The sequence below is a fragment of the Oryctolagus cuniculus genome, chromosome X, assembly GCF_051225735.1.
Source record: "Oryctolagus cuniculus isolate XC-2025 breed Fujian yellow rabbit chromosome X, ASM5122573v1, whole genome shotgun sequence".
NCBI lineage: Eukaryota > Metazoa > Chordata > Mammalia > Lagomorpha > Leporidae > Oryctolagus > Oryctolagus cuniculus.
Window position 1 is genome coordinate 112,350,399 of NC_142888.1, and position 12,650 is coordinate 112,363,048.

A 12,650-nucleotide genomic window follows, 5' to 3' on the forward strand; every position below is an offset into this window, starting at 1 on the left:
TGTACAACAAATGCCAACTTTGAAAATCAAATATCCATATATGCACAGGTTGCTCTAGAGATTTTTATTCTAACTCCTTCCATCTTCTTGATGATCCTTGTATCAGTAACATACTACTTAAATGCTAAAGGAAAATTGACATCTGTATTATATTGAGATTTCAATCCATGAATAATCTGCTTTTTTGGTTTTTCTCACTATTTCAAAAATGTTTCTGCACTTGTGATGCTTTGATACTATTGTAAAAAATATTTTTATGCTTTATTTTCCATTTCTTGAAGGTATATGGCAATACAACTGATTTTTGTACTTTGACTTTGCAATCTAACACACTACCTAAACTTATTAATATATTCTAAAAATACAGTTGTACCTTGCTACGGTTTTTATATGTACGGCATTTTGTAGTCTGTATGCAATCGTATTTTCTTCCCTTCCAATCCTTATATATTTCATTTTCTTTGTTTATTGTATTGGCTTGAGCTTCTTGGATAATTTTTCCACAAAACGGTGATATCAAGCATCCTTGTTTCGTTCTTTATATTAAAGGAAAAAATTTTCAACAATTTCCCATGATGTGTACTGCCCCTTGTAAATTTTTACATTTGTATTTTGTCAGAATAATAACGTTTCATAATTTCTCAAATTTTCTAAGTTGTCATGAGTTGTAGTTGAAATGTAGGAAATGCTTTATGTCTGGATCTAGAGAAATAATCATATGAATGATTTACCACACTTTTCTATTTTATATGATGGATTACATTGATTTATTTTAGACTCCACAGCCCTGGAATAAACCAAAGTTGGTTGTGATATATTATAATCTCTTATATGCTACAAGACACTATATTTTAATGTTTTTTCAGATTTTTGCATCTGTGTTTATGGATGAGACTGATCTGTAATTTTCCTGCTTCATTATGTCCATGGTAGGTTTTTTTTTCAAAATTTTTTTTATTTGACAGGTAGAGTTACAGACAGTGAGAGAGAGAGAGAGAGAGAAAGGTCTTCCTTCCATTGGTTCACCCCCCCAAATGGTCACCACGGCTGGCACGCTGTGTTGATCCCAAGCCAGGAGCCAGGTGCTTCCTCCTGGTCTCTCATGCGGGTTCAGGGGCCCAAGCACCTGGGCCATCCTCCACTGTTTTCCCAGGCCACAGCAGAGAGGTGGACTGGAAGAGGAGCAACCAGGACTAGTACCCAGCGCCCCAACCAGGACTAGAACCCGGGGTGCCGGCGCTGCAGGCGGAGGATTAGCCTAGTGAGCCGTGGTTGCCGGCCCAAGATAGGTTTTCATGTCATGTTTTGTTGGTCTTATAAAGTCCATTGTAAAATGTTCTCTTTTGTTATTCTCTGAGACATGTGTGGAAATTCTACACTCATTCCTTTTATCAGAACATAACTGCATAGACTCAGGGAGATGTAAAAGGGACTGGAAATGTACTATAGCACTTGGCAGCCACTTCATAGCATCAGACATTTGGTGCTGCTACACATTTATTTCAATGTTGGCATAGCTTTAAGAACCATACATAATTTGACTGCATTTTCTTTTTTTTTTAAAAGATTTATTTATTTACTTGAAAGTCAGAGTTACACACAGAGAGAAGGAGAAGCAGAGAGAGAGAGAGAGAGAGGTCATCCATCTGCTGGTTCACTCCCCAGATGGCAGCAATGGCCAGAGCTGAGCTGATCCGAAGACAGGAACCAGAAGCTTCTTCCAGGTCTCCCACGTGGATGCAGAGGCCCAAGGATTTGGGCCATCTTCCACTGCTTTCCCAGGCCATAGCAGAGAGCTGGATCAGAAGTGTAGCAGCCAGGACTCGAACCGGCGCCCATATGGGATGCAGGCACTGCAGGCAGTGGCTTTACCCGCTACACCAGAGCACTGGCCCCTTCACTGTATTTTCTGACTTAATAATTTCTTAAAGCATCTTGGACTCTCTTTAGTTTCCATAATTATTTTAATGGCCGCATATAATTCAATTATATTAATGAATAATAATATGTAGGCTATTACCTCATTGAATATTTACTTTGTTTTGTTTGTAGATTATGGATTTTCTTGCTTTGAATATATTTATGCCTGAAAATTATTTTCTCCTGATAAATTATTTTTTAAAGAATTTCTCAAGAAATGAATAACTGAGTGTCTTAGCTTGAGCTGCCATGATAAAATGCCACAGATTGGGTGGCTTAAATGACAGAAATATATTTTTTCAGAGTTTTGAAGGCTGGAAATCCAAGATCAGGATGCTAGCATGTCCAGGTTTTGGTGAGAACTGGCTTACAGACACTAACTTTCTTGCAGTGTCCTCACATGATGGACAGAGAGAAAGTTGCATAGCGTCTCTTACAAGGAAACCAATCCCATCCTGTAGTGTATTGGCTGACCACCACAATTGTGATGTATTTGTACTGTGCCAGCTGAATTTGAGTGGGGCAACACGTTCCACAATTTTTTTGGGGGGGGGACACTTTTGCATTAGCCAGACCCGCAAGAAATATTTTGCACTGAAAGTCATATGGAGTACAGTCAGCCTTAGAACGCAAACAGGTAGAGACACAACATTTGAGTCACCTTGTCAGTATGGGACAACAGCTACCTGGAACAGAATGTGAAGCATCTAAGCCCACCAGTCCTCCATTTAGTTAGGGAAAGTTAGTATCTTTATGAGGGTAAGTTAACAAATCTCAGAATGTCTCTACATTTCGTTCAGTATTGTTTTGTAGTTTTTAGGGTTCTTATTGTGTTGTTAGAATTTTTCCCTCTTGGCCAATTTCTTTTAAATTGCTTTTCGCATTGGGTCTTAACCAAATTGCACATTTCAACAGGTAATTTTCCATACCTATAAAAGTAGCAATAAGCAAATTAATTTTGGGGCCCGCACTGTAGCATAGTAGGTAAAGGAGCCACCTGTCATGCCTGCATCCCATAGGGGCGCCAGTTAGAGTCCTGGCTGCTCCATTTCTGATCCAGCTCTTTTATATGGACTGGGAAAGCAGTAGAAGATGACCCAAGTCCTTGGGCCCCTGCACCTGCCTGGGACCTCCAGAGGAAGCTGGACGACCGAGTTGCACCATGTGTTGAGAGACCCTCCCTCAAAAGGCAGCCAGAGCCCAGGTCCGCAAAGGGATGCGCAAGGGCGCGGAGTGAGGGAGGACGAAGGGCGACGCCCCAGGACTCGCTAACTTCCCCAAGTGGAACCAGAAGCTGTCCAAGAGCAGCAGACCCCAGCCTCGCCACACGCATCTGAGGTGACGCGTTCCTCCGCGGCTCCCCGCCTTTCGCCCGCCTTTCGCACGCCGCCCGCCTGGGACCGCCCCCTCCCGCCTCCAACTCCGCCTCCTCCAGGGCTGGCCACGCCCCCGGCCGCCCCTATCCCGCCCCCTGCCGCGCCTCCCTCTCCCCCCGCCGCTGCTGGCTCCCGACACGCGCCTGCGCCGTGGCGACCGCTCGGCCTGGTGGGCGGGCCCGCGCGCCGCCCGCAGCCCGGCGCGTGACTCCGCCCACACCCGCCCCTCCCCGGGCCCGCCTCCGCGACGAGTCCTCGCCGCGACGCCCGAGCGCAGCCTTCCGCGCAGCCCCGCCAGCCAGCTCGGCGCGATGGACAATCGCATGCGGCTCGTGAAGGCCCTGCTGGCCCGGCCGCTGCGGCCCGCGGCGCGTCGCTGGAGGAACCCGATCCCCTTTCCCGAGACGTTTGACGGCGACACCGACCGGCTGCCGGAGTTCATCGTGCAGACGGGCTCCTACATGTTCGTGGACGAGAAGACGTTCTCCAGCGACGCGCTCAAGGTGACGTTCCTCATCACCCGCCTCACGGGGCCCGCCCTGCAGTGGGTGATCCCCTACATCAAGAAGGACAGTCCCCTCCTCAGTGATTACCGGGGCTTTCTGGCCGAGATGAAGCGCGTCTTTGGCTGGGAGGAGGACGAGGACTTCTAGGCCGCCGGAGCCTCGGGCCCGGGGCCGGCTGCCCTGGGGAGGGTGGGCTGCCCGCCGGCCGCCGCCAGGGTCGCCGCGGGCGGCCCCCGCCGCGCTCGCGCCCGAGTCGAGTCCCGCCGCCCCCCTGCTCCCCGAGTCGCCGCGGCGTCCCCTCGCCCCCGCCCGCCCGCCCGCGTCGTGCTTGCCTTTGTTCCAGGAATAGCGCTCCAGGCTGGCGCTGCTGCCTCTGGGCCTGGCTCTGGACAGCGCCGCCGCCCTGCCCGCTGCCGCCGGCCCGGCCTGTGCCCTGCACCGGGGGCCGCCGTCCGGCCCTCGGGCTGCAGGCTGGGCCCCCGCCGCGCGGCCGACGACCAACCACGCACCGCCGGCCGCCCCCCGCCAGCCCGCATCGCTCTGCCCACGCACCTGCGCCGCAGCCGCCGCAGCCGCCGCCCCCGGCCTCCCGCCGACAGACTGCTCTTCTGAGCCACCTGGACTCCCCTCCGAGGGGTCTGGGCTGGCCGCGGCCCTCGGACCCCGACTCCGACAGCCGGCTGCCCGGCGGGGCCAGCCGGCCTTCCACCATGAGTGAGGCTGCGCCCCCTTCTCCCAGAGACACCTTGTGTTCCTGCTAGATGTCTGCCAGAACCTGGGTTCTCCTGGCACTCCTGGCACTCATATTCTCCTGTGGACCAATTAGTTTTCCCAAGAATCCCGTTTTCTGAATGTGCAGCTGTCTTTCTAATGTGTGCCTTTTGTTCAACACAGTAACCCCTGCACTCTTTCCGGCTCTTCTCTACTACCTGTACAAAAACCTTTACGTACTTTCAATAAATGTCAAACTATTAACAAAGGAATTGAGTCTCAATGAATATGTCTTTCCCTCTCGGGTTCTGAAAATGGGCTCTATGTCTTGATCAAAGCCCTGGGCCCTGATTTTATAAGGCTGATGCTGAATTGCATTACAAATAAAAGATTGAATTCTATGGTGGTTTTAGGATTGAGAAACTATTTGTAGCCATCCAATTCCATATGATAACTATTCTGAACAGTTATTTCTCTGTCCCTTTGAGAAGTAGAATTTGATACACTCTTGACCAAGGCGATATGAAAGTTAATGGGAATGTTTATTTTTTTAAAGTAGATTTTCTTATTTTTAAAAGCAACTTGAAAACACAAAGCTCACATTGTTACAAACCATAAATCCCACACATTTTTGGTCAACATTTTATTTAACTAGAGATGTATTAAAGAACTATCACAATTCCATAGAGAATTTGAAAAAATCCTTTTATATTTACAGAATTCTTCTTTTTTTTTTTTTTTTTTTGACAGGCAGAGTGGACAGTGACAGAGAGAGAGACAGAGCGAAAGGTCTTCCTTTACTGTTGGTTCACCCTCCAATGGCCGCTGCGGCTGGCGCGTTGCAGCCGGCGCACCGCGCTGATCCGAAGCCAGGAGCCAGGTGCTTCTCCCGGTCTCCCATGCAGGTGCAGGACCCAAGCACTTGGGCCATCCTCCACTGCAATCCCGGGCCGTAGCAGAGAGCTGGCCTGGAAGAGGGGCAACTGGGACAGAATCCGGCACCCCGACCGGGACTAGAACCCGGTGTGCCAGCGCCACAAGGTGGAGGATTAGCTTATTGAGCCACGGCGCTGGCCCATATTTACAGAATTCTTAATGAGAAGGTAATGGAGAATAGAGTGCAGATTTCTGATTAATCTAGCCATGTATATGTTCAATGAGCTGCAAAATGAATTTTAAGTATCTATAATGGGCAAAATAGAAGTTGTTACATTTTACTTTATCTGTAGGCTAATTTCTGATAAGTATAGTATTGCAAAAAAAATCCTCTGCTCAAATTTAGACATTGTAGTAGAGTCAAATGATTCTCTAATGGGACTATAGGACAACACCCTTGTGTTATTTTTTTTTCTTTTTAACTTTTATTTAATAAATATAAATTTCCAAAGTACAGCTTATGGATTACAGTGGCTGTTTCCCCCCATAACTTACCTCCCACCTGCACACCTCCCATCTTCCGCTCCCTCTCCCATTCCATTCACATCAAGATTCATTTTCAATTATCTTTATATACAGAAGATCAATTTAGTATATATTAAGTCAAGATTTCAACAGTTTGCACCACACAGAAACACAAAGTGTAAAATACTGTTTGAGTACTAGTTATAGCATTAATTCACATAGTACAACACATTAAGGACAGAGATCCTACATAGGGAGTAAGTGCACAGTGACTCCTGTTGTTGATTTAACAATTGACACTCTTGTTTATGGTGTCAGTAATCTCCGTAGGCTCTTGTCATGAGTTGCCAAGGCTATGGAAGCCTTTTGAGTTCGCCAACTCCGATCATATTTAGACAAGGTCATAGTCAAAGTGGAAGTTCTCTCCTCCCTTCAGAGAAAAGTACCTCCTTCTTTGATGGCCCATTCTTTCCACTGAGGTCTCACTACAGAGACCTTTCATTTCAGTCTTTATTTTTTTTTGAAGCCAGAGTGTCTTGGCTTTCCATGCCTGAAATACTGTCATGGGTCTTTTAGCTTAATCCAAATGCCTTAAGGGCTGATTCTGAGGCCAGAGTGCAGTTTAGGGCATCTGCCATTCTATGAGTCTGCTGTGTGTCCCGCTTCCCATGTTGGATCGTTCTCTCCTTCTTAATTCTATCAGATAGTATTAGCAGACACTAGTCTTGTTTATGTGATCTCTTTGACTTTTAGACCTATCATTATGATCAATTGTGAACTGAAACTGATGACTTGGACTAGTGAGATGACATTGGTACATGCCACCTTGATGGGATTGAATTGGAGTCCCCTGGCACGTTTCTAACTACCATTTGGGGCAAGTCAGATTGAGCATGTCCCAAATTGTATCTCTCCTCCCTCTCTTATTCCCACTCTTATATTGAACAGTGATCACTTTTCAGTTAAATTTAAATACCTAAGAATAATTGTGTGTTAATTACAGAGTTTAACCCTTGGTGTTAAGTATGACAAAAAAATACTAAAAGGGATAAAGTACTAAGGTGTCCATCAACAGTCAGGACAAGGGCTGATCAAGTCATTGTTTCTCATAGTGTCCATTTCACTTCAACAGTTTTCCTTTTTAACACCCTTGTGTTACAAAGACGTTGTGGGGGCCAGCACTGTGGCATAGAGGGTAAAGCCACAACCTGTAGTGCCAGCATCCCATTTGGGCACCGGTTCTAGTCCTGGCTGCTCCACTTCCGATCCAGCTCTCTGCTATGGCCTGGGATAGCAGTAGAAGATTGCCCAAGTCCTTGGGCCCCTGCACCTGTGTGGGAGACCTAGAAGAAACTCCTGGCTCCTGGCTTTGGATCAGCCCAGCTATGGCAGATGTGGCCATCTGGGGAGTAAACCAGAGGATGGACAACCTCTCTGTCTCTCTCTTTCTCTCTGCCTTTGCCTCTCTATGCCTCTGCCTTTCAAATAAATAAATAAATAAATCTTTAAAAAATAAATGAATAAAACGTAAAAAGGTTGTGCATCCAACTCTGCTTTACTTCTCTAATTTGTTTGGTTTTTCCAGAGTATGTGAGGTGGTAGGTAAAGACTGAGCGAGGTCTTTGTCCCTCCATAATAACCAGGCATTAGGTATGATTCTGTATGGAGAAATGATGTACCCTTCCTACCACTAGCAGTTCTTGGGGACTGATCCATCTGTAACCATTAGCAGTCCACCCATCCTTCATTCAGGGAAGAAATGCTTCAGTCCTAAATGTAAGATCTTGGCAGCCCATCCTAGCATCCACTTCACTCATCAATATGTGAATGGAATCAACACCACGGAATATAATTCAGCGTTTGTTAAAATTTATTTTATTTTTTTATTATATTTTTGTTAAAATTTATTTTAAATTTTAATTAGTTTTTAACAGGTTCAATATAGTTCATAGACAATTTTAAGAATATGATATTCCCTTCCTCCCTTTCTTTTTTTAGTTTTTGAGACAACATATTTTAAATTTACATTACAGTAAAAAGGCTTAATGATCATCAAATAAGTTTATAATTCAGGAATAAAACAGACCTATGCTAGCTGTTTCAGAGATTTTTTACAAGGTTTTATTTAAAAATTTGATATGCAAAAAAGTGTATAATGTGGCCTATTTTTGTTAAATATGTATTAACCCAAAAAGGCCTACATATGAATGCACATGTAGACACATACACACACGTAAGCTAAGTATGAGGAAAAATATAGAAATAGACTTAGTAGATCACAATAGATGAGAAAATGTTGATTTCAGAGATGAAGTAGGTCCTTTTGGGGGAAAGAGGAATGCACATGCAAAAAAGGAAAGAAACATGGTGCTCTAAGAAGTGGAGGGGATTAACGTATGATCATCAGAGATTTGTTAAAGGTCTAGAAATTTGTGAGAAGAGTATAGTATCAATCAGGGTCCCAACAAAAAAACACATGGCACACCCTAATGGGGTAACTGAGGACTAAAGGAAGAAACTATGTACAAGGGTGTGAATAGGCTTAATAGAAATTATGATACACTGAGTAATTGTTCCATAAATATTCATTCTCCACTCCTCCCTACCCCTTTAAGTGCAGTGTATCTCCCCATCCCACTGACTCTAGATTTGGTCATCACTTGCTTTTCTCCATGGAACTTGATCAGACATGATATGAAGAGGATTTACATATGCCTCTGCATGTATGTGTGTGTTTAGTAGCAAGATTTTTTTCTTAGTTTTCATGTATTTTTTTGACAGGTAGAGTTAGACAGTAAGCGACAGGTCTTCCTCCTGTTGGTTCACCCCCAAATGGCCGCTACAGCCAGTGCTGCGCCTATCCGAAGCCAGGAGCCAGGTGCTTCCTCCTGGTCTCCCATGTGGGTGCAGGAGCCCAAGTACTTGGGCCATCCTCCACTGCCTTCCCAGGCCACAGCAGAGAGCTGGACTGGAAGAGGAGCAACTGGGACAGAACCAGTACCTATATAGGATGCCAGCGCTGCAGGCAAAGGATTAACCAAATGAGCCACGGCACCGGCCCCTAGTTTTCATGTATTTATGGGAAGGAGAGGGGAGTCCATCATCTGGTTCAACCTCAAAAACACCCATGTCAATTGAGGCTGGATGGGGCTGAAGCTGACAGACAGGAACTCAATCAATGTCTCCCATATGGGTGACAGGAACCCAACAACATGAGCCATCAGTACTGCCTGCCTGCGTTCACACAAGCAGGAAGCTAGGATCAGGAGGTAGAATCAGGAAAAAACAAAACCAAGGTACTCTGAAATTGAACGTAGTCTTCCTCACCAGCAGCTTAACTGCTGGGACAAATGCCCTTGCTGAGGAGGTTGTAAACAGAACAAAACTGGATTCCCATTTCAAAACCTTTAGATTAGGAAAAGTAAAAATAATGACAACATGAAGTGGTTAAGGAATATGAGGGAATGAGAATTTTCATATACTGATCATGACAGCATAGATTAGTACGACAAAATTCGAGGTGAATATAGCAATGCTCTGTAAAAGTTTAACGCAAACATACTCCACAACCAAGTGATTTCAGCAAAGATACTGACTTGACTTCAGCACTTTTTAAAGTATGCATAATTAGGTTTTCTGCTGAGTCATATAGTACCTTTACATAAATTAATAAAAGGTACCACTTCTTGGTGAAGGCAGGTATACAGCTTGGCAAGCAGGTAGTACTTTTGCCAACCATGGATCATATTTAAAATATGGGATGACAAATTTGAATTGGTCCACAGGGGGTCACCAGGGACACCCAGGGCACTGAAGGATGTGGTCAAGATCATGGGATGCCAGATCTGCCCTCACTCACTGACAGGGTTCTCATAAAGCCACGATGCATGCCTTTCCCTGTCTTCCTTTGGAGGTTTTTCAACCATGGATAATTTCCCATCCAACCCCATGGATTCACCCCTGGGTTGCTTCCTTAAAAATTGGGAAACACTAGATGTTCTAAATAGAAAAATCTTATTTTCTTTTGTCACAATATAAACTAGAGAAAAGGGAAACCAGGCTGCCAAATAGGACCCTCAACTTTGGTGCCATGCTCCAACCTGACCTCTTCCATAAGAGACAGCAAAAATGGTTGGCTGGCGCCACAGCTCAATAGGCTAATCCTCCACCTGCGGTGCCAGCACCCCGGGTTCTAGTCCCGGTTGGGGCGCTGGATTCTGTCCCGGTTGCTCCTCTTCCAGTCCAGCTCTCTGCTGTGGCCCGAGAGTGCAGTGGAGGATGGCCCAGATCCTTGGGCCCTGCACCCGCATGGGAGACCAGGAGAAGCACCTGGCTCCTGGCTTCGGATCAGCACAGTGTGCTGGCCGCAGCGGCCATTGAGGGGTGAACCAACAGAAAAAGGAAGACCTTTCTCTCTGTCTCTCTCTCTCACTGTCCACTCTGCCTTTCAAAAAAAATGGTCAGAAATTTGCTACATCCAGGACTTTATATCATATTTTCAAAATCTCACCCTTAGAAGAATCCATAGGCTCTTAGCCCATACCCTCCTAGAGATACAAGGTAACAAAGGAGTTTCATATATATATGATGAGTAATCCACTGTTGAGTGGTCCTCTACCACCCCAAGTTCAGCTTGTCCCAATGCTGGACCATCTCCAGGGCTGCTAGATCTTCCCACTCTCTCAGACTCTGATTCTCTTTCACTTCTTACTAGTCAATGGCCTCTACCCTACAACCTGGCCCATCACCATCTACTAGAGGACAGTCTGGCTAGAATCATTCACAGTGGGGCCTGCTATCACCCAGGTACAAGTAAGTTTGGTCCTCTGAGAGAGGTGGCTAACAGAGATGCTGAGACAATTAGAGTACATGTCCCTTTTATCAGGACTAACTTCAGTCAACATAAACAAAGGTATAGAAGTTTTCAGAAGACCCTACTAAATTTACTGAGGAGTTTCAAGCCCTAGCTCTGGACTTTGAGGTGACCTGGGATGACCTAAAATTGTCCTTTTCACTTGTTGCACCTCAGAGGAGAAACAGCGAGTTGGGGCTGAGGCCCAAACCCATGATGACCCCAACAAATATGCTCTGGGAGTCACAGCAATCCCATAAATAGATCCTAATTGAAATTATCCAAGAATTCAAGAGGTTTGAGGGTGCTGAGACTATAGGGTTATTTGTCTAGTGGCTGGGATGAAAAAAGGTATTATCAGGCCCATAAATTACAACAAAGTAAGGGAGGTAATGAAGCATAAGAAAATCCAGCCTTATTCCAGGGCATCTGCTAAAGGCCTTAAAATGATATACTAGCATAGAAAATAGTACCCCTGAAGGATAGGTCTTAGTACTCATTTCATCAGTCACACAGCACCAGATAGTTTGGGCAATTCTAGAAACTGGCCATGGAACCCCAAACTCCCATTAACCACATGTCAGGTATAGCATTTGGGGTACTTAATAATAGAGACAAAGCTGGAGAGGGAAAAGGGCCCCAATGTGGGAAACAACAGTCCAGACAACATACTCATAAGATGGCAGTTGCTGTAACAAGTTCCCTGAGAACTCAGGGACAACTCAGTGGGTAGAGTGCTCCAACCATGGGTGAAAATCTCATGACAGATTGTTTTAGGTGTCGGAAACTGGGACTTTGGTGCAAAGAATGTTCTCACCTACAAAGCTCACCCAGCTATCACCCTAGATGTAAATACAGGGGCAATGGAAATGGGATTGCTCTCAGCAAGAAGGGAAAGGAGGACTCTCAGTTCCCTCATGTCCTTATCTGAGAACTAATGGGACCCAGGAACTCAGGTGGCTTCCACAAAACCCATTTGACCATCACCCCCTTGGAGTCCTAGGTGACCTTGGATGTCACAGGTAAGAATTTCGATTTTCTAATCAATATGGGAGCCACTTACTCTGTTCTGAATTCCTACGTGGGACATCTATCTTTAGAGTTGTGTCAGCACAGGAGTTTATAGCAAGTCTTAATCCAGCAATTTATTTTGCCTCTGGTTTGCCAGAATTCCTCTCACCAGTTCTTGTTTATTCTGGAACATCCAACTCCTTTAGTCAGCAGGGATTTGATATCAATCCTGGGTACTTGTCTCATGTTAATGGTCCAGAAATCTAAATCTTCATTATTATGCTGATGAATACTGGGAAAATACCCAGCTTGGACAATTTCCCTGTTGAAGCCAGAAGCCCAGAACTCCATTCAGGTCTCACATGTGAGTGGCAAGGGCCCACGTATGTGGGCCAACCTCAGCTGCTTTCCCAGGCACATTGGCAGGGAGCTGGATAGGCAGCAGGATTTGAACAGATGCTCATATAGGATGCAGGTGTCACAGGCAGCAGCTTAGCCTGCTGTGCCATGACACCAGCCCCAACAAGGATGTCTTAATTAATCATAGTCTGTTCTCCCTACCAAAAACACATATTAAGATACTCAGTCACATAATTTGTCCTGTTCCCTGATAGCATTCTATCCAAAAACTTAAAACTCCTAAACTCTCTCCAATAGTACCTAACTTCTAAAACTCTCCAAAAGCACCTAACACAAGACAAAATACTTTAACCTTTCTTTTCTAATGCCATTTTACTGAGATGTCCCACAGTTCTCAATGTGTGTGCTCACTCACTACGATGAATAATAAGCCAAATTTGTTCAATTACGGGTGTGCTCCTAGTGTTTCTGCCTGCAAGGAATTAACATCAAGTATATATAAATAATTGCTGC

General features: G+C 45.3%; 1 protein-coding gene across 1 annotated transcript; it reads left to right on the top strand.

Moving 5' to 3' along the window:
* Nucleotides 1–3,520: 3,520 nt before the first annotated feature.
* LOC100355582 (retrotransposon Gag-like protein 8B) lies at nt 3,521–4,781 on the top strand. The gene has a single exon (XM_051827571.3). The coding sequence runs from the start codon at nt 3,608–3,610 to the stop codon at nt 3,947–3,949; it is 342 nt and encodes a 113-aa protein (XP_051683531.1). The 5' UTR covers nt 3,521–3,607; the 3' UTR covers nt 3,950–4,781.
* Nucleotides 4,782–12,650: the final 7,869 nt, after the last annotated feature.